This window comes from Thamnophis sirtalis, unplaced genomic scaffold (genome assembly GCF_051295495.1).
Source record: "Thamnophis sirtalis isolate CommonGarterSnake01/CBP01778 unplaced genomic scaffold, rThaSir2_p1.2 scaffold_4, whole genome shotgun sequence".
NCBI lineage: Eukaryota > Metazoa > Chordata > Lepidosauria > Squamata > Natricidae > Thamnophis > Thamnophis sirtalis.
Genome location: NW_028261384.1, coordinates 103,908,134 through 103,933,327, shown reverse-complemented (window position 1 = coordinate 103,933,327; position 25,194 = coordinate 103,908,134). Strand labels below are relative to the sequence as shown.

General features: G+C 39.0%; 1 protein-coding gene across 1 annotated transcript; it reads right to left on the bottom strand.

Moving 5' to 3' along the window:
- Window positions 1-1,002: 1,002 nt before the first annotated feature.
- CFAP97D1 (CFAP97 domain containing 1) lies at window positions 1,003-25,194 on the bottom strand. The gene is made up of 6 exons (XM_087711882.1): window positions 25,074-25,194; window positions 21,010-21,080; window positions 18,076-18,194; window positions 10,680-10,803; window positions 7,272-7,324; window positions 1,003-1,134 (listed from the first exon to the last, which is right to left on the bottom strand). The coding sequence occupies exons 1-6, from the start codon at window positions 25,192-25,194 to the stop codon at window positions 1,071-1,073; spliced, it is 552 nt and encodes a 183-aa protein (XP_087568008.1). The 3' UTR covers window positions 1,003-1,070.

Here is a 25,194-nt window from a genome sequence, read left to right as displayed (position 1 = left end):
ATCTTTTAAAACTCACCAACCCAAACATAGTAGTAGTAGTGTAGTAGTAGTGTAGTAGTAGTAGTAGTAGCAGCAGCTGCAGCAGCAGCTGTAGCCATTGGGAAGTGGTGAATTTCCACGTTTTTCTCCTTTCCATTTTGGTCACCTTACTTGGACTATTGTCTCTACCTCTTCATGCCAACTTACCAACATAACATGCATTATGCAGATAAAATCCAACCCAATATTTCTTTAAAAATATGTAATATTTGCTCTCCCCATTTTTCCTTGTTTTCATTTTTCCTGAGCTGTGCATTAAGTCATGCCAGTCTATACAAGGCAGATAAGTAACTTTGGAATATTAATAACTGGATATTTCCAGATTTAGACTGTTCTGGATCTTATTTGGAAATAGCTCTTTAATTCCCACACAAATAAGTATCTATAGCAATGCACATTCAGCTATCTGCTAATGCCAATACTATAAAATATATTCTAGAAGAAAAGTGTTTTAAAACAGGGTTAGCCTGAATAGCCCATGGCATTGCTCCTTGTTTACTATTTCCACAAATCGTTTTCTGCTCATGCATTTGTGTATGGAGGAACTTCTGTCTCTTCTGGCTGTAATTCTTTTGACTTGTCCCTAGTTTCACATCTATAAGAACAAAAGTAGTATAAATGTGCAGGTAAGTAGGAGAAGTAGGAGTGTTGACTACTACTATTGGAAATGGATTAAAAAGAGGGATTATGTACTGAGCCTCAAAAGGTTAAAAGCCCCTTAAAAAACCCACAAAGAACTTGTATCTTACTAAACATTCTGAAAAAATCAGCCTGTTTCAAAACCATATCATGTGGGGAATATCTTACAGTGAGCATGTCAGCTGTTTGTGGCAATCTTTCTGATGAGAATTGAGCTTTCCACAGCTTCCATGTTGGTTTCTTAAAATTTGAACAGCTCCTGTGTTTGATGTATGTGTATGGAATGCATCTTGATGCTTGCATACATTTCACAATAGATATGCCTTTCATTGCCATTTGTTTTATTCTAAAACCTAAATGAAGTTCCCAGCTAGTGTTGACGGTACCATCAGCTAGCTAAACGGTGTATTTCGAGTAGTCTTAAACGGCTTGCTAATCCTCACATTTTCTTGTTTCCTGCAATAAATTTCAGAGAGACATGTTAGGATATTTAGGCAGTCTAGAAACACATTTTAAAGGAGTACCTGGAGGATTGTATTAACTGAGTTACACAGATTGATTTCCCTCCCAAACAGAGTCGATATAAATCAAATCCAAAGAAATACAGGCAGAAAACCACTTTAAAGTTAGTATACTAGGAAGTTCAATCAACTCGGTTAGACTGCTGGTCTCTAAGCCCTCCTGAGAGTCCTTCAGTGATGACTCCTAAGGTTCTTTTGGCTGAAAAATGTATTTAGACCTTTAGAATATTCATTGATTAATTCATGCTACCTTTATTGTTATTATAATTCAAGGCAGCAAGCCTATTTCCCCTAACTAACAATCCCGTGAGATGTATTGGATTGAGAGTGACTAGCTCAAAGTGACCCAGCTGGCTTTCATACCTAAGGGAAGACTAGAACTTCCAATCTCCTGGTTTCTAGCTCTGTGTCTTAACCATTAGACCAATCTGGCTCTCATACATGATATATAACATATCAGAAGTACTAGCAATAATAGTTTTTGCATTTAGGTGCACTGAGACTCTAATCCTCAGAATTCCAGCAAGCAGGTGGGCAGAGAGTAGCACTCCTAGCAAATCTGGAGGTCACCAGTTCAGTACAGGTAGTGCTAAATGCACACAAGACAGTTTAAAGTTTTTGTAGTAAAATACTTGTGTATCTGCACAATATGATAGGCTTGTTTAGGGTTTAGTTGATTTGTCAAATACGTAAGCCCAATTCTTTATATGGGTTAGTTTACATTTCAATGTATTGTGTGAGCCCAGAAAATAGATTAATATGAACAGAATTAAGATGACGATATGAATATGGCCATGCCATAGTCTAGTCTATTTTATTCAGTATTCTAAACCAGGCTTTCTTAATTTAAAATTTATGGACTTCAACTCCCAACATTCCCCAGCCTGCATACTGAGATTAAGAAACACTGTCCTAAACCATAAAGGCACGCTATTTTTTTTGTTCTGGGCATACTTAGTGGTCAAAGCAACAATAGGTTTAAGGCAACCTTTCTCCAAATTGACATTTCTAGAATGTTAACTGAAAACTCCAGAATGTTCAAGGGCTACAGCAAGAACTGAGAGGTTGCTAGGACCAGGACTCCAAAAAAGAGTAGAAAATGAGTGTACTGAATTCAATTCCCAACTAACAAGTAGGTTTCAATCAAAGGCATGGTAAATCCACAAGGAGTTTTATGGAGAAGCCAACATGACAGATTCAAAAGCCGTTATTGGGAGACGGGGGACAGCACCTTGAGTATGAGTGCAGGGACTCTCCTAGAATGAAGGCAGTCTTGGGGGAAGACAAGGTAGGTGATGGAGAGATAGTTCATTCTTTGGCTGCCTGATTCTGAGCATCACTGGAATTTTCCTCTCTACAGGAGCAAGTTTTGTTTGTTAAGTAATGGAGGCCATCTCTCTCTATGGTGCTTCAGAAACTCGACGAAGATTAATCTCGTGGAATTCCTGAAGAGGGGAAGCGCCATCCTAGTCTACAGTGAATATAACTTAAGCTCTTGCACATTTTTGCAACAAAAAAGCAAACCACAGACATCTGTTGACACACACACCCTCCCACTATGCCTATGGCACATCATATAAGATCATAAATGGGGACAGGAAAAACTGATGAGGGTCTATGAAATCCCCTCTTAATTTGGAAATCCTCTCCAGAGGTTTTGTTTATTGGATTTATAAAGCCACCAGACTTGGAGAAAAGTGACTCTAGGTTGCATGCATTATTAAGAAGAAGCAAAATACATAAAGGTAAAGTAATAAATACTATAGTTAATAAACAACCAGGACCCTTCTAACTTGCAACCATCTTGATTGCAATGCATATGAAACAACAAAATATTTCTAAAGGTCAACAGGGCTGAAGTTAGTTGCATGTTGAGGTGGAACACAGAAATATTCCAGAAAGTAAGTGCAACAAAAAAGGCCCACTTTTAGGGTCCCATTATGTGACATTCCTATAAGGAAAGGATCTGAAGTGTTTCAGTCGTAGTCGAGCATACAGAACAGGTGGAAACAATTGGAGAAAAATGGTCTTGCAGATAACCCAATTCTTTGCCATGATAGGTGATAACCAGCACTTTGAAAGGTATGTGGAAACGTCTGGAAGCCAAAGTGGTTCAGAAATTAGTGGTGTTGCTTAGGCATACCAACCTGTGTCCATGCTATCTGCACTGGGATGTTTTGAACCGCTCGAAGCTTCTGGCTCTTTTTTTAAGAGCAGCCCCAAGTAGAACCCATTGCAATAGCACAACTGGGAGGTAGCAAAGGCAAGGGTGATCACTAATAGGATCCCCCAATCCAGGAACAGATATAATTGGCATCCAAGATGAAGTTCCTGACCATAGTCATCATTTGCACTTTGAGGAGGAGCTGAAAACAGGAAAATCCCAAAATTGCACACTGGTTCTGAGCAGGGGAGCCCAGCAGCTCCTCTTTCCAGAGATAGACATGTTTCCAGATCCAGGACTACACATATGTATGCGTGCGCGCATGCACACACATACTCCCCCTCTCATTCTCTCTCTCCCCTCCTCTCCTTCCTATAATTGGATATCATCAACTTCCTGTTCCTGATGATACTACATTCCATGCCAAGGGATAACCTTTTCCATGGTTTCAGGTTAAGGAAAAGGGGAGAAAGCCCTGAGATACCCCCACAAAATAAGAGTCTAGGATTAGACCACTCCCCCCCACAATGTCAACTAGAACTGGAGAATCATTGCAATATTGCTTCTCTTACTTGCAGCTCCCTAACCAGTCCAGAAGAAAAACATGCTCAATGGTATAAAAAGCTGCTGAGAGATCAAGGATGCCCAGGATGGATGCATTCCCTTCACAATCCTGATTCCCTCCAAAGGCCATCATTTAAGTGTAACTAATGCTGTCTTTATGACCTGGCCTGAATGCAGGTTAAAAAAGGGTCCAGATAATCTGCTTCCCCCAGGATCCTTTGAACCATCTTAAAAGGGAAGGTTGGGGACAGGATGAAAATCATCATGTTAGAGCCAGCAACCAATTCTTGAGGAGGAGGCAGACCATGACTATGAGCTGGATGTTGATTTCCAAGAATTCACTCTGGCAGTGTAAATACTAGTTATTTTCTTATTCAGGGATAGTCAACCATATATTTAACACACAAACTTAAGTGTTTAAAAATAACCACATGGGCACATAAAAATATTCTATTTCAAAGAGTTGACGGATTCTTGGAATATGAAGTGCAAAGCTCCCACTATGGTACAATAGTTGCCTCTGGATAAACCATCGAATTGGAAGCATCCTGGGGCAAAGCCTTTGGTTCCACATACAATGACCCATCTCAGGTCACCATTTTAAAGCTGATGAAACATAATCCTGAGGGCCCCAACAAGTCATCGCAAACTCTTACCTTGCTAAGCATTACATTTTCTTCATCATCTGATTTTTGTATAATTTTTGCATATATAGCAGAAACTGATTTCTGCTAAGCAAAACAGCACCATCTTCCCTCTTAATTTGCCGTAATACCATTGACTCTCATTGACCTTACAATTTTTTCTCAAAAGATAAAAATCCTAGATGGTTACAAGGCAGAACTCAGTTTGAAAATGTGCTGCCCTGCCCAGAAAAGGAAGAAAAGAAAGCAGGAACTGTAAAAAAGTGGAACCATATATATTATAGGAAGGGAGAATCAACAGAGTTGAAAGTAGCTTTTTGGTAAATTAATGATTTGCAGATTTCTCCATGGGGCAAATCAAGAAAACCTAGACCAAGAAATATCAATAACAATATAATCGAAGAACCCCCCCCCCTGCCACAAACATATTTTATACATGGGCAGGGCTTTGATTAAGTGGGCATGGGACCCACCTTGACTTTTTAAAAAATCCCTTCCCTGAACATGTTTGATGAGTTTAGATTTTAGACATTTTCACACTCTAGGCATCAAATGGCTTGACTCATCTTCCAATTCTACAGGGCGGGGCATAACCTTTTCCTAGGGGGTCACAGCAACACTTGTAATAACAACACAAATAATTCATACACCATTCGAAAGCCCATCAAAAACTGAGTTTATTGACACGATTTAATAGTCAGTATGACCACCATTAGCCCTTCGAACAGCATTCAAACGAGGTGGATAAGAACACAACAAATCTTCAAACAGTTCCGTTCGATTTTCCAGATTTTTCAACACAGTTTCCAAATTCATTCTCAAAGTTTCAACCGAATATCGATTTTGACCTTGCTCCTGAATCATCAGAGCTTCCACTTCATCCTTAATTATGGCCCCAATGTTCTCTGCCGGATTGAGATCTGGCGAATTTCCCGGCCAGACGTCATTGCCCCAAAATTCGACATTGTTTTCCTTTAACAATTGCTGAGTCGCATTTGCACGCATGCAAGGAGCTTTGTCATGAAGATCATCAATTTTCCAGCCATTCTTAAAGCAAATTTAACATTTAATAGCTCATTCAATTCAGTTTTTTTATGGGCTTTAAAATGAGGTGTCGCGGAAGTTGTAAACTGCTGTCGAACTTGCTGTGACCCCCTAGGAAAAGGTTATGCCCCGCCCTGTATTAGGAATTTCAAATGCCATTTTATTTCTCTTATTTCTCCAACTTTTTGAGCTTTATAGTTACAATTTCCAGCCTTGGCAAATTCTACTTTGTTTTCTTGGATATTTTTACTCTATTTATACAGTAATTGTAATTACATCATATAGTTCATGTCATATAGCAACAATTATATTTAAGCCTTAAACAGGAATGCTAGGTGATGAGGTGCATGATTATTGCATTTTATTTTTAATTGCATTTTCTTTTAGGAAATATTTTGAGTTTGGTTACCACCTAAAATTTGGTGCCCCAAAGCTATTGCTTACTTGACCTACAACCTACAGTTAGCCCTGTTTGTAAGTAACTATGTCATTGTATAAATCCATTCAACTCAATGTTTTTCAATCTCAGCAACTTTAAGATGTATTGACCTCAACTCCTGGAATTCCCCAGCCAGTATGTTTGAAGTTAAATTTCATACTTCTTAAAATTGCTGAGGTCGAGAAATGCTGCTTCAGCACCTAGTAATCATTTTGCAGGAGCATCCACAATATGTTCTTAAAACTTTTTTTTATACACCTAGGCAAGAAAATCTACACAACATAAAGACCTTCCCTCTCCCCACTCATCATTTTAACAATTTTCTGTAAGATCAGCAATTTCAGATCTGGATTTTTGTTAGAAAACATCCCTAATAGTGACATTTTTATGCCTGTATCTGATTTGGGAGAAAATAAAACAAACAAACAAACAAACAAGTGGACAATGTATCATTTGAGTGGATGTTTTAGATGCACCCCAAAGATTACTGTTGTAGTGGGCAGCAAGGGGTCAACCCTGTATGTGTGAGCAGGTGGACATATTCCACACTAGCAGCTGAATGGCTGGCTGGTTCTTAGCTACCTTCATTCTCCCATCCAGATGCCCCTAATCACAATGTTCACCCTCAATGGAAGGGGCAGGAGAGCACACTTCTGAAGAAGTCCTGCCAGCAGCTTCCCACCATGATTTTCCTTTTCCAAGATAGCCTATGTGAGGGTCATTCTAGGAAATAAAGGGATGCTAGAGGGCTAGCCCCTACTTTTTTTAAGCAATTCACCAACTTCTCTATTTTTGTTGTTTTTATTGATGTTATTATTAGAGAAAAGGACTGATGCAGGGAAACTAGCAAGAGTCCAGAAAAATATCTTTGACACAGACTAACCTATCCCACAGCATCCATAAAACAAATGCAAAGCCACATCCCTATCCAAAGTATCTTGGTTAGGTCAGGGGTGGGTTCCTGCTGGCATTACCATCGGTTCCGCGTTTGTGAGCATTTGCATCTAAAATTCCAATGCGTAGATTAGAAAGGGCAAAACAAATTACATTTTTTTAATGAAGATTGTTTTGCGCATGTGCAGAACAGAAAATCAAGATGGCAGCCCCTGAGGATAGAACCGGTTCAGGTGAGTGTCGGGCCAAGTTACTACCTATTTGGCCAAACTGGTCCAAACTGGCAGGAACCACCTCTGGTCTAGGTAGTGTTTTATACTTACTCTTGATTTGGTACTGGAAAACGAGAAGTGTTTTTCATATAACTCCTGGACTTCTACAGAAGAAAACACAATTAAAAAAAAGTGACTGTGATGCCACAGTAGCCTGAGGAAAACAGCTGAAACACCTTATAATATCTTTCTACATTGCATCAGTTTTAGCCATTTTTTTTTCATGGCCACTTCAAGACTGCCGACTGCCTGAACCAGTTCCTGCAGTTTTCTTGTCAAGATTTAGAAATGGTTTGCCATGCTTCTTATTTTTTAGGAGTGTGTTTGGCTGAAGATTACCCAGCTGGTTTTGTCCCTGAGACAGTAGTAGAACACTTCCCCCCCTCCAGATCTCTAGACTAATGCCTTAACCACTAGGCCAAACTTTCTCCTTTGCAAAAAGCACCTGTTTAAGTAAGAAAGATTTTCATTTGCATTTCTATTGACCATAAGGTAATTCCTTTCAGCTTGTCCTTACTGTGAAACAATTAATTTATTTTGCATTGTTGTGAAATGCTATCCCAAAGCGTGACCCGACAAAAGGGCGAATGACAAAACTGCGCCTGACTAAACCGCGTCGCTAAAACCGCAACGTCATCAACGTGGCGACAACAACGCGGAGTCAGAAGGGCGTTTTACAACAGCGCGTCGACAGAAAGCCGATTTAACTTAAGGTAAGGGTTAGGTTTAGGGTTAGGTTTAGAGTTAGGTTTAGGGTTAGGTTTAAGGTTAGGTTTAGGGTTAGGTTTAGCGTTATTTTAGTGTTACATTTAGGGTTAAGGTTAGCGTTACGTTTAGGTTTAGGTTTAGGGTTAGGGTTAGGTTTAGTTTTATAGTGCGCTTCTGTCGCCGCGCTGTTGTCCGCACGATTCAGCGCGCATTCGTCGGAGCGCTTTAGAACACGCGGTTTTGTCACCGCGGTTTAGTCGGGCGCGGTTTTGTCGTTCGCCCTTTTGTCAGTGAACCATCCCAAAGAGCTGTGTGTTCAATGGGAATTGGATGTATTTTCATAGATACATGGGATAATTGTACTGAGTGATTCACCAGAACTTTAACATACTAACACCTTAACATATTGTTTCCATCCCTGTATGAATTGCAATCCATGACCAAAAATCTTCTCTTAGAAAGACTCTTAATGATTCCCCATAGAGATTTCTTTTTGAGGGTGGGGCTTTCAGGATTTGGGGTAACAGTTAAGTTACCCATTGAAGAATGGAAGATCTGACTACTGATTTTCAATTATTATTATTTTGAAAGCAAATCAGCTTTAAAAAGAAGAAAAACACATTAGCAAAGAAGGATCAAGCGTAAGTGTTTAAATCAGATATGGAATGTCCTAGACATGGAAGAAAGACTAAAATTGGGCTGTGTTTATACGATACATCATTTCACAAATTGGTCAATCACATTTTAGTTCAGTGTGGCATCCCAAATCAGAAAATTGGGTCAAACAAATAAACCGTATTTAAAATAACCATTGGGAAGTATGCCATGCCAACACTGCCTTGAAGTTCCAGCGTATCCAAATCTGTGATAACAAAATCTCTATTTCTTGTATGAGAAACAAAGAAATAATATTTTTCCTCTTTTTCCCTAAGACAAAAGTTGCAGCTGGGCCATCTGCCTTCCTCTCGGTCTGTGGGAGGCTTGTTGACATTAAGGAGATGCTGCTTGACTCTGGGAAGCAATTTTAATTCCTGCAAAGAAATTTAGGCTGGCAGCATTTTACCCTAACAAGACCAAGGAGGAGGGGAGAAAGTTCCAAGGTGACACGGAGGATGCAAACCCTGTACCTCCCTTGCTGCTAATAACAGAGTAAGAACATTTTCCTCCTACATAAGAACTTCAGAAATTGGCTGTCCCTTCCTCTCCTTCTTCCCCCATCCCAAATGATGGCATTCTCAAGTGCTAGAAGGGGAATTACGGTGCTGATGAGGTTAGAAGAAATCTATTTTTATTGCTTGGATATGTAGAGATGAAACAACTTTTTGTCAAAGTCCTAGGCTCAACTTATTTTCTAGTTTCAGTGTGATTGCTTTTAGAATGGGAGCACTTAATGCTTCTTCCCCTTGCACCAATGTTTACAACTCTATTGTTCCATCCCCTAATTCAGGGGTCAGCAACCTGCGGTTCTGGAGCCGCATGTGGCTCTTTCATCCCTCTGCTGCAGCTCCCTGTTTCTGGTCAGCTCCACAATTGATAGGGGTTTAGTAGAGGTAGAGGAAAAAGGACGCCGTGCTAGGAGGAGACTCTATGGTGGGGGAACTGGATTTCTGGTCAGCAGAGAAAAAAGGACGCTGCACTAGGAGGAAACTCTATGGTGGGGGAACCGGACTTCCGGTCAGCTCCAGAATTGAATGGTGGGCTTCTGTTTAGGATGTTTGAATGTTTAAGGTTGGCAACACCTGCCCTAATTGATCAAAAGCAGTGTGAAGACACTTCAGCCAGTTTCAAAATCTTAAGAGCAAAGGAGTCACCAAATCACTGCTCTGCCCTCCCAATTTTAATTGTGGGCATGTGTCTGGAACTATTGCAAAATGATCTGTGCTTATGATGTGATTCTGCAAAGCCATCAATACAATAGCAGAGTTGGAAGGGACCTTGGGGGTCTTCTAGTCCAACTCCCTGCCTAGGCAGGAAACCCTATACCATTTCAGACAAGTGGCTATCCAACATCTTCTTAAAGACTTTCAGTGTCGCACTTCCCCTTGAACGGCCTGCTAGGACATGCTTATTCTTCCTGTCCAGAAGTTAGATAGTGAGGTGAAGCAAATATCCTTGCAAATTGATAAACAGATTGCCCACAAGTTCTACTCAGCTACAGTATTTCAAAGAAAAGATTAGTTTTACTTCGGTTTCAAAGACCTCCTCAGATGAACCAGAAATAAATTGGTTCAGCTGCCAAACAGAGATCATAGCATGAGGTTACAGTCTGTCTTTTATCTCTGTGTTGTTACTGTTCAGACTGGGGTGGGTGGAAGAAGCAAACTGGGTGAGTACAGTGGCACAGACAGAAAAAACTCTATATTTTGCCCTCTTTTAAAACTTGTTTTTAGTTTTATGTATTAAACTTGCCATATTACTGACCTCCATTGTTTCACTTGTGAGAATATTCTTAGATCTCTTTAGTTTGTAACATGGCACCCTCCAGATAGGGAATGATGGAAATTGATGTTTCACTCATATTGAGCAGAGTTCCTCAACTTTGGCAACTTTAAGGTGTATGGACTTCTGAATTTTTGAAGCTGAATTCCACAGATCTTAAAGTTGCCAATATTAAGAAACACTGCTATGCAGAGGATACCAGGTTGGGGAAGGCTTCTGTTACGCTACTAAGAGCCTTCAAATTCTTAAATTGCTCTACTGGTGAAACATGGAAGGTTGAACCTTTGAAACCATAGGGAAGAATGCACTTGCCTGCCAATCCTTTTCCCACTCCTTCGTATCATAAGTTGCCTTTCTATCTCGGAGTCTTTTAAGAATTGCCTGGTTCTCCAGAGTAATCCTTACAAGTTCTATATTCTGCTTCTGTCGGAACACACTGCAAAACCACAAAAAGCTTGTGTAAGATGTGAGGATTAACACTATAGTTCTCCAAAGTGGTTAAATTGACCCCCAAGGTTTGATGGGACTAATTATTATATATTTCATTGCAGTCAGCCAGATATTCAGACTGGATTTGGCATTTTTATCCACCCACTGAGTCCTTCCCAAGGGCCTGGGATACACAGAAGTTGACATTTGATGGTTTTAGAAGTGTCATTGTAGAATGTAAGTGGTGCTGCCTTTTGCAATTGACCAGTGATTATTTTGTCAGTGCTAATGGTTCAAGTGGTATGCCAATTGTTTTGGGTTTGTATCTAAGGTGCCTAATACTATTGATACTACCTTGGTTTTCTTTTGCCACAATCGTTCTATTTCTTTTTGCAGGTTTTTGAATTTTGTTATTTCCTCTAGTTCCTTCTCTTTTACTCTGTGCTCGCCAAGTGCTGCCACATTCATTATCAGACTTCTTTGTCTTTTTTACTGACAACTGTTAACTCTGGGATATTTTGTGGCAGATATGTTTAAATTATGAAATCCCAGAGCAATTTTGCTTCTTCATTTTCTATTACTTCCTCAATTTTATAGTCCCACCAGTTCTTGCTAGCAGGCAAATGGTATTTCTTCCAATGCTCTATGTGATCTTGCAGCAGTTAACCAAGTGGTTCCCTATATCTTTAGTTTCTTTGCAGAGGTAGTACCTGTTGTCTGTTGCTGTCAGTACTGGCAGTATGCATTTGTTAAGGCTTGGTCTTGTGCAGCCTCTATATCTTTTCTTTTTTTTTTTTCATTTTCCTGCTTCCTAGCCATTGTGAGCTCTATTATCTGCTTTGGCTATTAGTTTTGTTTTTTTTAATATACTGGTCATGTAATACTTTGTCTCCCTATGTCTCTTTCTTGTTCTTCATTTGGCCTTTCTTGTAGGCCAGTTTGGTCCCTCCTTTAGCCAGTAAACCTATTCGGTAAATTAGAGTCAATGCAACTTCTTCATGTCCTTTAGATATTCTTCTAATGTCCTTTTGTCTTCTTCAAAAACTTGATGTTGCAACATTCCACGCCCACCTATTTTCCTTGGTAAGTAGAGTCTGTCAATGTCATTGTAAGGATTAAGCTAGGATTCATTATCATTATTTTTCTGGTCTTCCTATCCAAGTTTTTTTTAATTCTGAGCTGGTCCACTATTCCAGCTGTGTATTTAATGACTGGAATTGCTCAGTTGTTAATTGCCTAGATGGTGTTCCTCCACTGAATTTGTACTCTAAGATCTTTTTTCACTCTCTTGATGTATTCATTTCTAATGTTTTTTTCTTGACTTCAGTGTGCTTAATGTTGTTAATTTGAAAGATGTGCTGGTATTTGCAGTGAGCATCTTTGTCCAGATTCTTGATGTTATTTCAATTTTGATTCCTTCAATTTTCACTATTTCCCCCCACTGAATGCTATGGCACATTTGTCCAGTTCAAATCCAACTGCAATATCTTAACTGTATATACCTGTGATGGAAAACCTATGGCATGTGTGCCCAAAGTGGCACATGGAGCCATATCATCTGGCACACATGGCATCGCCCATTCCTCTTGGTGCACATGCACATGCATGCATGATGATCAGCTTGCCTTCGTGCTTGTGACAGTGCAAGAAACTGGTCTTCTGTTTTTCGGTGTGAGCATGCATGCCAGCTAGCAAACCGTTGTGCATGCATGTGCACCAATAACCGGAAGACTAGCTGGCCGGTGCAGATGTGCATGCCGCAAACCAGAAGTTAATTTTCCAGTGCACCCTGGGAAGCTCCTCTTCCGGGTTGTGGCCGCGATGAGCGACACCCTCTCTTTTCGGCACTCAGTGCCAAAAAGTTTCGCCATCACTGGTATATAATGACGGTGTGATTCAATGATTCTGTTTCAGATGGTGTTTTTCTGTACAGCTTGTGGTCATCCATTTATAGGAGTTGGGATAGCCTGGCAGATATTTTTGATGCTTGATAGCCATGACCTGACTTGTTCAGTATTGTTGACAGAGGAATCAATGCAACAAAAAATATATAGTAGTGAGTCTCCTTGAAAGAGTTGTCTCTCCCTATCTATCACCATTGACCAGTAGCCATGTCTTCCATTGTGCCATTGATCTTTGTTTTTGATATTGCTACTGAATCCTGTTGTTTCTAGGCATTTGATTATCTCTATCCAAGAAGTATAATCAATCCATGCTACTTTGATCTTTTTTCTCTTACAGTTTTCCAAAAATCATCTTGTCAATTAGGAGTTGCTCTTTCATTCCTCTGCTGTTTGGGTGGTTCCTATTCTGCTAAGGTGGAAAGAACTTGTTTTCAACTACAGATGATATTGGAATGTATGAGCTCCCACACCAGTTAGCAATTTGAAGGTTATTGATAAGCAGGTAATCAATCTATAGTTGCCTGGTGCTCCTTTTGCTGGTTCTTTCATTTTCAGGCAGGTTTTGCCAGATGTTAGCCATTTCTTCAATTTTACCTCCTTGTAGTATGATGTTAAATTACTTGGCAATGAATGAGTATAGACTAGTCAAATGTTTCAACCAAAATGCATACAGTTCATATTCACCTGGTGCCGACAAATTCCTGATCTTCCTTGCTCTTTTCTCTAACATTTATGCTATTATTACATTTTTTCCATTTCAGCTTCTTTTTTATTCGTGTCTATTTCCTTTAACTAACTGTGTTCTTGCTGTATTTCTATGAGTTATCCTATATCTGTGCCCAGAACTACACTGTTTCTTCCTTGTGAGGAATTGACTGATCCACTGCAGTCTCTCCATTGATGGATTAGTAAACACCTTTCTGATTGGATTGATATTGGATACTCTGTGTATAATTTGCAGTTTGAGTTTTGTACTTGCTATTATTCTTGACTATAGGTATTATTTGCGGATTTATTATTTCCAGTGCTTTCTTGATCTTCATTTCTAGGTGATATTTCATAATCCAATTTTTTTGGTTTTCTTGTTCTTCAGCTTCTTTTCTTTCATCTGTTCTCCCTTGCTTGTTTGTGATCTCAGCTTGTTGATCTCGTTTTCCAGCCTGATCTTCCATTTTGGTGTGCCCCTATTTGGGGTTTTTCTTCTTCTTCATTGATTATTATTATTATTATTATGGTTTGTTACTTAGTCAGTTAGATGAGTAGCAAATATTAAATCATTTTCATATAATAACTGTTGAAATTTTGTGAAGGTGTTGATCAGCTGAAGAATTTCAGGATCCTTGATTTAGAGCAGTGTTTCTCAACCTTGGCAACTTGAAGATGCCCGGACTTCAACTCTCAGAATTCCCCAGCCAGCATTTGCTGGCTGGGGAATTCTGGGAGTTGAAGTCCGGACATCTTCAAGTTGCCAAGGTTGAGAAACACTGATTTAGAGATTTCCTCTGCTAAAATGGAAAAGTTGGCTGATTTTGATTAAGTAGTATAATTTCTTACCCTTTGAGCAAAGAAAGCAACAAACATTTCTTAAATTTTGGCTGATTTTTTTTATACTTTAAAATTTACATTTGACTGTTTTTTCTTTCTTAATTTTTGAAAAATATTGCTGATGACAATATAAGTCATTTTCACTTAACAACCGCTCATTCATTCAGTAATATTTGAACTTACAATAGCATTGAATAATGAGTATTTATGACTGTTTGTACCATGTTTCCCTGAAAATAAGACAGGGTCTTATTTTCTTTTGATCCCTGAAATAAGCGCTTGGCCTTATTTTCAGGGAAGTCTTATTATTTTTGAGGTGTAGGAGGTGGCAAGCATGGTCACCTCATGACTGCTGCTGTGTTGCAATATTTTTGGGGAGGGCTAATTTTTGGGGAGGGCTTATTTTCAGGGGAGGGCTTATTTTAGCACATGTGCTCAAAAGCATGATTGGACTTATTATCTGGGGAGGTCTTATTTTCAGGGAAACAGGGTAGTAGTTGTGACTCTTGCAACATTTCTGTAGTCCTGTGTTTATGATCTTAGTGCTTGGCAACTGCCTCAAAAGCATGGTGTTGGAGAACAATCCTGGGATCACCATTTGCAAACTTCATGGCCATTTCCCAACAAGCAAAGTCAATAGGAAGCTGCAGAAAGTAGCAAATACTGATCATGTGATGTCACAATAAGTGATGTCCCAGGATTTGCTTAACAATAGCAACAGAAAGTTTTGTTGCTAAGTAGTGCCGTCATGTGTTTTAAAACTGTGTTGCTTAGTGATAGAAATTCCAAGTCCAATTACCACCTTTAAATGAGGTCTACCTGGATGAAACAGAATATCACCTCAAATGAGGAAATGTCAAATAGTTCCCTGACTCATTTCTTTCTTTCTTTCTTTTGTAAAGAAATTGATTTTAAAACATTTAATGAGAAATGTTTCTTATTTCTTTCTACATGAAAGTGAAAGAGAAGAAAGTAAAAAAGTAGAAGGAAGTAGGAAGATAAAATATTTGCGAATAAACAGAGATTTTAAAATTATGTTTTAAAATGCATTGCATTCAATAATTAGTTGAATATATAAAACTCATTACTGTACTGAACATTTTAAGAAATAATTATAAAATACTAGGCATTAGTATTTATATTGATATTACCACTTTTGTCATTATAAATGAACACAATCTTGTAAAAAAAGAAACAAAAGGGAGAGGAAAAAATAAAAATAAAATAAAATAATAATTTTAAGTATGAGTAAAAGTATTGAATTGTAAATTCTCTCCAGGTGTATACAAAATCGAAATAATTATAAACAATTAAGATTGCTTTTGGTTTCTATCTTTACCTCACAGTTCCCTCACTTAAAAATAATTAACTAAGTATTTAAAATTTCCTTATTATGTAGCATTAATATGTAGGGGTAGCCATTCTTGCATAAATTAGTTAGACTTTTGGATGTATTGACTGTTAATTTTGCCATTGCTGAGCATTTCCCAACTTGGTTTCTGGTCTGAAATTGTTGGCAAAGGTTCTCATTTCCAAAGTTGGATGCATAATTATTTTTTTTTTAAAATGTGATTATACCCACGCACAAACACTTTCCCCATCAGGATCACAAATGTGTGTCTATAAGATAAAAGGTGTCTTGTGACTGGAATTGTTCTAGAACTAAATAAACCTCTCCCACCATTTCTTTTCCTGACATTCCTCATTCCTTATGTGTTTCTGTTGCATTGTCTGACAACATATTATGCTGCTTGATTTATCTTTAAAAATTCTTCATGCCTACCCAATTCTAAACCCTCAGTCTCTCTTCCCCCTTCCTTTTCTCTCTTTCTTGCTTTCTACATTTCTTTCTGAATCTCATCCCCAACACTCTAGTTTCCCTCTGCTAGGATTTTATGACCTCATTTGCCAGAATTTGGTGAATCTTTGGTGGTCCTGAAAACTAATGCTCATGTCACTTCCTTTAGAATAGGGGTGAGCAGCCTGTGGCTCCCGGTCTAAAACAATCTCACGTTTTCCTTTCATTGTGACTATGTAGGGCTGTGATAAAGTTTCATATGCATAGTTTAAGAGCCGAGGTGGCGCAGTGGTTAGGGTGCAGCACTGCAGGCCAACAGTCAGCTGACTGTTATCTGCAGTTCAGCGGTTCTAATCTCACCGGCTCAAGGTTGACTCAGCCTTCCATCCTTCCGAGGTGGGTGAAATGAGGACCCAGACTGTGGGGGCGATATGCTGACTCTGTAAACCGCTTAGAGAGGGCTGAAAGCCCTATGAAGCGGTATATAAGTCTAACTGCTATTGCTATTAACCCTTTGGGAATGATAGAATGTTTTGCTTGGACAGAGTTACAGCAGTTTGATTGCCCTTGCTTCAGTTGATTAATATTGCTCATCACTGATAGCAAAATAGAAGAATATTCTAAGTGTTTTGATTGACTGGCAAATAATAAAATCACAAAACTGCATCTTGCTTACTTTGGCCATGTCATGCAAGGGAATTTACTGGAGACAGGCTATTGAAGAACACTGTGGCAGGACACCATCAAAGCTGACACAAAGCCAGAGCATAGAAAAACTTAAAGAAGTAGTGCAAATGGGGAGAGACTTGGCCCATAGAACTGATTGAATGGCATCATCATCATCATCATCATCATCATCATCATCATCATCATCATCATCATCATGTGTTTGACATGGGCTCACCTACAACAGAAGCACTTCTGGGATTTAGCAATGATTGCTCAAGCACATCTGGTCACCCTAACCAGAGGTGGGTTGCTGCAGGTTCACCCCAGATCAGTGTGGTGGGAGGCTCTGCCCACCCTCCTGGACCCTTCTGCACATGCCCCAAAGCATCATGTGATCATGCATAAAACCAGTAGTAAATTAAATTGCAATCCACCACTGACCCTAACAGTTGCCTATGAAATGTGCAGTGGGGAAGTGGAATAAAATTTAAACATCATGGCTTTGTGTCAAATTAAGTAGAAAAAGGGTGTTCTGCAGTGCAGAAAGGATCAGTATAAGACTACTTTAGTCTTGGACTGGGGGTAAGATAGAGCAGTGTTGTATGATTAAAGAGGAAATCCAGCATTATCAGACTAGTTTGGTGCTGAACTTCAATAGAAATGACCAAAAGGCTTCAATCTACTGGTGAACTTTGATGGATGAAGATTAGCAGCCCAAAATAGTTCTTTTGTTTTTAGGAAAAACCTATGAACATTGTAGCATAATCCAATTTAAAAGCCAAACAAATTTGTCTAATCCCTGTAATGCAGCGTCTTTCAACTTTGATAACTTTAAGATGGTGGACTTCAACTCCAAGAATTCTCCAGGTCATGCCAACTGGAGAATTCTGGAAGTTGAAGTCCACTTATCTTAAAGTTGCAAAGGTTGAAAAATGCCATTGTAATGAAATTGTTTGCTATGGTGCCACAGGCTGTCTGTTATTACTCTGCTACTACAGCTCTTTCCCAAGCCCAATGAAATGTGAAAGGTTTCCAGCCTCAGCGCGATGGAATAGTCAAGATGGAATGGCCAGGATGGAAACTGCAATTGTGCAATAAGGAACTTCATCTGTTTTTCTTTTGTATTTTCTTTTGTATTTGTCAGCATTAGAAAAGGGGCAGGGTTTCAATTGTGTAGATGCAGCTGCCCTCTTGACTTTTTTGACACCCCTCCTCTTCCAGATCCTCCTATGTTTTTCAGGCACTCAGGAGAACTGCTTTCCAACATAACCTTGTACCAGACTATGAGACCTGCTTGACAGGTAGCTTAAATCCTGCAAGGGTAGCTGCTGCATTAAAACATTGGTAGGTCAATCCTGCTCACCTCTTTTGTTGGTACTCATTCCAGCAATCAACCATACCTGAACCACGATATATATTAGCTAGACGTACACACAGGGACTTATTTTCTTGTTCAAGCTGCCCATTCCTCCGCTGGGCATCCTGTGGAAAGAGAGGCCAGCTGGTTGAAACTCTGTTTGTTTTTGTGACCTGGAGCAATTTTTTTTACACCATGTTTTTCCAATCATTCTCCTTTAGTTTGATGGGATCTTTCCTTCCAACAAATACAAGGCAGAGGGTGTGGCTTTCTATGTTTCCTTTAATGAGCCATGGTGGCACAGTGGTTAGAGTGCTGTACTGCAGGTTTGCAGGCTCAAGGTTGACTCAGCCTTCCATCCTTCCGAGGTGGGTAAAATGAGGACTCAGATTGTTAGGGGCATTAGGCTGACTCTGTAAATTGCTTGGTGGGGGCTTTAAAGCACTATGAAGGGGTATACAAATCTAACTGCTAAGTGTTAAGTGCTATTAATGACAAGAGGGTTGGAGCTAATTTTTAAAAATTAAATGCAAACTTCTAAACCTCTTTTCCCAATTTAACTGGGATCTTGGTATTAAGAAATGTTAATATTTCTACTCCCTCAAATACTTTTAATTAATATTCCCCTATATCCCATTTCTATTTTTGCTGCAAAGAAGAATTGCAGCTCTCTCTTACTCGCTCTCTTACATCCAAGGCTGCAAACATCCAGGTGATTTCTAGACAGCAGCTAACTAACTACAAAAACACTAATTCCTTGCTGCCACCTAGTGATCTTTTGGATTTGTACTGGAACAGACAGACTGACAAATAGAAGTGTAATGGCACCAATTGGTTATTTTGATTTCTGAATCAATACAAATAATGATGCAGTAACAAGAACAAAAGTAATTCATTTTATTTCATTTAAACTACTTCAAAAAACTGTATACCAAAAAATAAACCAAACGATACAAGCAAAATAATAATAAAGAAAAGACAATTAAGAACCAGGGCAAAATGGGAAAAGGCAGCCACTATGACTCATGAAAAAGAAAAAAGGCTAATGTATTATAATACAATGAAATTGACATTTTAATTTGTTTCACTTCTGTTACTTTTCTGTGATATTGCAGTAGTATTATATCTACATGAATTATTAAAATTCAATTTTCCAATGATGAGTAGAAATATGTAGAGTCCCAGGTCTCTCTCAAACCCATTAACCCCAAAATCAAACAGCTTTGTCTTCCCCAATCTGATGGAGTCCAGTTATGAATATTCATGACAGCTTTCTGGCAGTTGGCAGATTCCTAACACATCCGGAGGGCAACCACTTGGGAAGCTTCCTACAGATTTAATCACAACTAAGAGAAAGAAAATTATATGGATCCCTTGAGTTAGGCCAAGGGAAGGTCATGTGATGTTCTCAGAAGACTGAAAGTATCATCAGCCTTCACCAACTTGATCAGAGATCAGTAATGATAGAAGTAGAAGTGTAGAGCTTTCAGAAAACTCTTGTACAATTTTTCCTTCTCTATGACTTTGGATGTTGCTATCTTTTCTTCTCTTATACTTGCTGCATGTAATAATTTCATTTATCATTCTGCTAGCATGGGAGAGAATGTTTTGTAAAATTCTAGAAAGAGAAATAATCTAAAGAGATTTTTTCCCCAATTTAATATCTTAATTACATTGCTTCCTTTCTGAGGATCATTTGGATTCGCAGCCCTATCTTGTTCCATAATCTTGTGGCTTGTGAACAACTTCCGAACAAAAGGGAGCATTTGATTAGCCTTACCAGAAAAGTATAAATCTAAATAATAAGCTTTTTATTAAAAAGAAAAATGTTCCTATTTTTTAATCACAGTTCTGAACAATACTTTTTTTAAGCGATGATTTATTTTTAGGATAAATATATCTGATATTGCTTCTGTAATAAGAAATCCAGAAATAATTGTATCTTGAGAAAAGCTGGAGGTGTCTCCAATATTGTCAAGTCTTGGGGTCTGGTTTACTTCTAAATAAATATGGATCAAATTGGGATGGAAAATTTTGAATTCTGACCTAACCCTAGATGAAGATGATCTGTCTTGGTTCTTGGCTATGATTTGCTAAACATGGTTTTATAAGTAAACTACAATATCTAGTTATCTTGAAGAACATAACATTTTTTAGAGTTTCAGATAGGAGTGGCCACCTCTGCTAGTTTGAAATGGAGGCTTTCTGCATATAAATAATAATAATAATCACTTTTGAAATTTCAAGTTGTTTACAGGTCTTCTCATAGACATGTAGGTAGGGTACCAGTCTTTATTGCCATTTAATGTCCATCTGGACATTAGCACCTTATATATGGTAGCTTTATGCTAGGCCAAATGGACATCTTCTTAGTTTAGGTTTAGGTTTATTGGATTCATATGCCGCCCTTCTCCCAAGGCAGCATGCAACATAAAAGAAAACACATATTACAAAAATTAAAAGGGACATTAAATAAAGTATCCAAAAAACCCCCCAATTGATATTTACAATAAAAATTTAAAAATTAAATTAAAATTTACAACCAAATTAATCCTATATTTTATTCTATTCAGGCCAGGCCGGCTTGCTGGAAAAGCTAACTTTTCAGGGCACATCGGAAGGACTGAAGGTCAGGGATTATGCGACGCTCCGGGGGCAGCTCATTCCAAAGGGAAGGCGCTCCCAGAGAGAAGGCTCTCCCCCTGGGGGTCGCTAGTCGACACTGTCTGGCCGATGGCACCCTGATTATACAATCCCACTTTATAGGAGGTAACAAATGAAAATTGGAACAAACATGTATTGCTATCTAACAATCTTCATGTTTTTTCTCCTTTTCTGAGAAAAACAGCTTCAGTCTAGAAGTATTGTGGGGAGAAACACCAATATTTAAGTATGAGAGATCCTCTAGGTAGCACCCATAACAAAAGGAGGTTCCCTTACCTGAATCTTAGAGAGCTTGAAATAATGATGAATCTGTGCATCTGGACAGCTATTATCTACCTTGTTCTTGGCTGGACAAAGCAGATAAAAGAAACATTGGCAGCTCTACTAGATAGACCAGACCAGAAAATCAACTCTGCAAGAAGACTTCATGAAGATAAGGTAAAGGTAAACGTTCCCCTCATACATATGTGCTAGTCATTCAAAGCTGAAGGGCCAACGCTGTCCAAAGATGTTCTCCATGGTTATGTGGCCAGCATGACTAAACGCCAAAGGTGCACAGAACGCTGTTACCTTCCCACAAAAGGTGGTTCTATTTTTCTACTTGCATTTTTACATGCTTCCGAACTGGTAGGTTGGCAGAAGCTGGGACAAGTAATGGGAGATCACTCCCTTACGTGGCACTAGGGATTCCAACTGCCGAACTTTCTGATCACCAACCTCAGCATCTTAGCTACTGAGCCACCACATCCCATCTACAGGCTACAATAATAGAATCTTGAAAGTTTGATTGTGCTATCCCTCACCCCATTTTGCCTGAGACACTGCCAAATATTGTCTTTTTTCCAGAATGTAAATGATGTTTCAGCCTTCTTTGTCTTGGTGATAGTTCTTGTATATTTCATCAAGACCATCTCCCTTACCCTCTACAAATATAGCATCCTCCAGTCAAGCTTGAGATATTTCCAGCTACCAGGCCCAAAGGGAAGGATAGTATAGTCTAAGAGCAGAGATTGATAGAGTGAAATTTTTGGCGATATCTTGCCTTCCAAGAACAGGTTGGAAAGCTCTGCCAATCTGCAAAGCATCAACTTGGTGAAGTCACCTGCCTCATGGCAAGCTTCAAGGTGAAAAGTTGTTCAATCTATGAATAGTCTTGCGTCTAAATATCAGGGTACCTGTGGGTATTCTGGATATGGTAGATAGAATGAGTTTGACAAGATGGGGTTTGAATGGGCTACACTCTGATCTGTGACAATTGGACTGAAAGTGTTGCTGTCTCCCTGTTTAAATATCATTACCTCCTTTTTGAGAATATCACCATCTGATATTTTTTTTAGATAATACTTCTTAGTGAAACAGAATATTTTCTATTTCTGATCTGCCACTCAGATTGTACTTCTGACTTTATACTGTATGTATCTGAATTTATAGAAAATGCACCATTGCTATTATTGGATGATTTCATCTGAATTCCACCTGAAATCATTGAATACCATGTGATAATAATATCTTTTCATCAGTTGCAGCACAAGCATTTTTGTTGCCTTTTGGCATTTAGTTCCCATGATCCACCTGTGAGGAATTGCCTCAAAGATTATATTTTTGGCTGCTTTCCCATCCTGAGTATTCTGCTTATATGTGGAACATTCCCCAGAATTCTAAGCAAGACTGAGGGATTCTGGGAGAGGAAGTCCACATATTTGAATTGTCATGTGATTGTGGATAAGTCCTTCTTAACTACTATAGTCTGACTCATTTGCATTTCTGTGATACCAGAGGAGGGTTTACTATATCAAGCAACCTCATGGCTTAATTATGGTTTTGTCAGTTAACCAAATGTTTTAGGTTTGCATAACAAAGCAAATCTAAGACTCTGCTCAAACAATATACAAATTAAAATATAGTTAAGCTATTATTATTCTGCATGATTCCATATGGTGTGGAAACATTGTATGAGCCTCGCAAGCTAACTATGATTAACATATGCAAGAATTATATGAACAGAATCAGTAGTGGGTTGCTCCCGGCATTACTGCCGGTCGCTGCACATGCATGGGCATTTGCCAAAAAATTGTTCTGCGCATGCACAGAACATTTAAAAAGCACTGATAAACATGCCGGCAACAGCATGGGCAACTGGGGATCTGAATCAGGAGTGTAGCCAGCCACCTGTCCCTACCCAGTTGCAAATAGGCCATGGCCCAATAATGGGCCACAACCCGGGGTGATGGTGGTGGAGTTGGGGACCCCTGCAATAGAACACTAAGCAATGAAATATTAGGAAATCCACCCAACAGAAAGGTATGCAATACAGTTATCCTCAATTTACAGCCATTTGTTTAGTTATAGTTGAAGTTACAATGGCACTGAAAAAATGCTTTTTGACCAGTCCTTACAATTATGACTGTCACAGCATCTCCAAGGTCATATGATTAAAGTTTGGATACTTTGACACCTGGCATGTATTTACAATGGTTGCAGCGTCCCGGGGTCATGTGACCGCCATCTGTGACCTTCCCAGCCAGTTTCTGACAAGCAAAGAAAATGGGGGAAGCGTAATTCATTTAATCACTGCATTCAGTCCCTGAACAACCATGGCAAAAAGTTTGTAAAATTAGGCATGACAACCTAACAACCATCTTGCTTAACAGCAGAAATTATGTTCCCTCTTGTGGTTGTAAGTCAAGGACGATCAGTAGTGATTTATTCAAAACCCTCCTTTTACAGTCTGTTTTGTTCTATCTTTGACAAGATATATGGATTCCAACACGGTTGGTCTAAATGGAATAGGCGGTTCTTAATTGCTTTTTGAAAATTATGATTATTTAACTGAACAGTAATCATTTGAGAACTGTAGGAAATAGGGAAAGATAGGCTGTGGATATGGAATATCTTACCAGACATTCAACAATTGTTGAATACTGAACAATGGCTTAGCTGCCTAAAGACACATTTGCTCCAGCTGCTCTTTGCATAGAGCTTAATGTGATTGTTTTTGTGAAGTTTTGGACTGCTACCGTGATTTTAAAATAGAGTTCCTTTAGTGCGATCAGATATTTTAATTCTGTGCTGCAAACCCCTTTGAACAGTAGACCTCAAGTCTAAGTATAAATAAAATCTAATCACAATAGGACAGCCATGCTTGTGAGTAGCTATCAGGAGGTGATGGAACTGTAATAATGGGGGAGAAGCAACTGCAAAGGGGAGTAACCACTTGGGGAAGCATAGGAAATAATCAGGGGGTGGATGAAGATTTTTGCAATTATTAGAACAAAGTTGATGTTGATGAATAGATGGCAAGAGTAAGTTAGCTTCTCTTCGTCTAATAGAAAAATTTCCTTCCTCCCACATACATCGCCTTTCTATCGTGTCATCTAAACTAGCTTTAAATTATACATATTTTTTGGCCTCTGCTTTTTTCTTGCCCTGTTCTACTTTTAGTAAATCTTCTACCAGGCTAAGTTCTAAATTCTGTCAAACAACTTCAAGAAGCATAGTTTGCATAAGGCACTAAGGGGTAATAAGTTTATTTGCATGTCATATACTAAGCTGAAATAAAAGATAGGCTGGATTATGATGCAGTTTAGTAGGCAATCACTTCTGGGCAACTGCTTGTCTTTTGAACAATGATCCTTGTAGCTTATTTAGAATGAATGGGACCAAAAATGCTAGGTTAGAAGCATTTCATAGAAGTTTAAGACCCACATTTTGCTCCTTAAAACTTTAGCCTACATGGTTTCAGACCAGAGGTGGGTTGCTGCCGGCATTACAGCTAATTCACTGTGCACTCACTTTGCGTCTGTGCGTGCGCACACAGTTCCCTATAAATTGTTCTGCATATGCACAGAACATTTAAAAAAGGACTAAAGAACATGCCACAATTGGTATGGGCGACCAGGGAACCGGTTCAGGGGCGTGGCCAGCCTGCCGTCCCTACTGGTTCAGTGACTCAGTTGCAATTTCCATTACTGGTTTGCTTGAACTGGTGCAAACTGGTAACAGCCCACCTCCATTTCAGACCCATCTACTTTCAAAATGTGGCCCTTGATTTGCTTTAAAGTAGACAAATAAAATCTGATTCAAAATAAGCAGAGACACTGCTGAGTCTTTCATTCAGGGCAATTTCTAACAAGCTTTTGCTGATTGCTTGTAACCCCCTCCCTCCCATTTCTCATTTGTGCCAGTTGGTCTGTCAAAGGCTGATATATTATCAATCTATGATTCTTTGCGCTGAACACAGCCCCAAACGGAAAGCCATAGGACTGACTTTGAAATAAATGTGCCTCAGTCCCTTCTGTGGATTTTAACACTAAACAAATGAAGGATTGGAAGAAGCCTACCCAATTCTAGTTTGCCTCGAAAAGTGAATTCTCCTGTACGGGATTTATTCCTCCCCAAGTTGAATCTCTGCCTGGAACTGGCAACGACCACAGGGAATGTGACGACTTCTAAGCTGCTCAT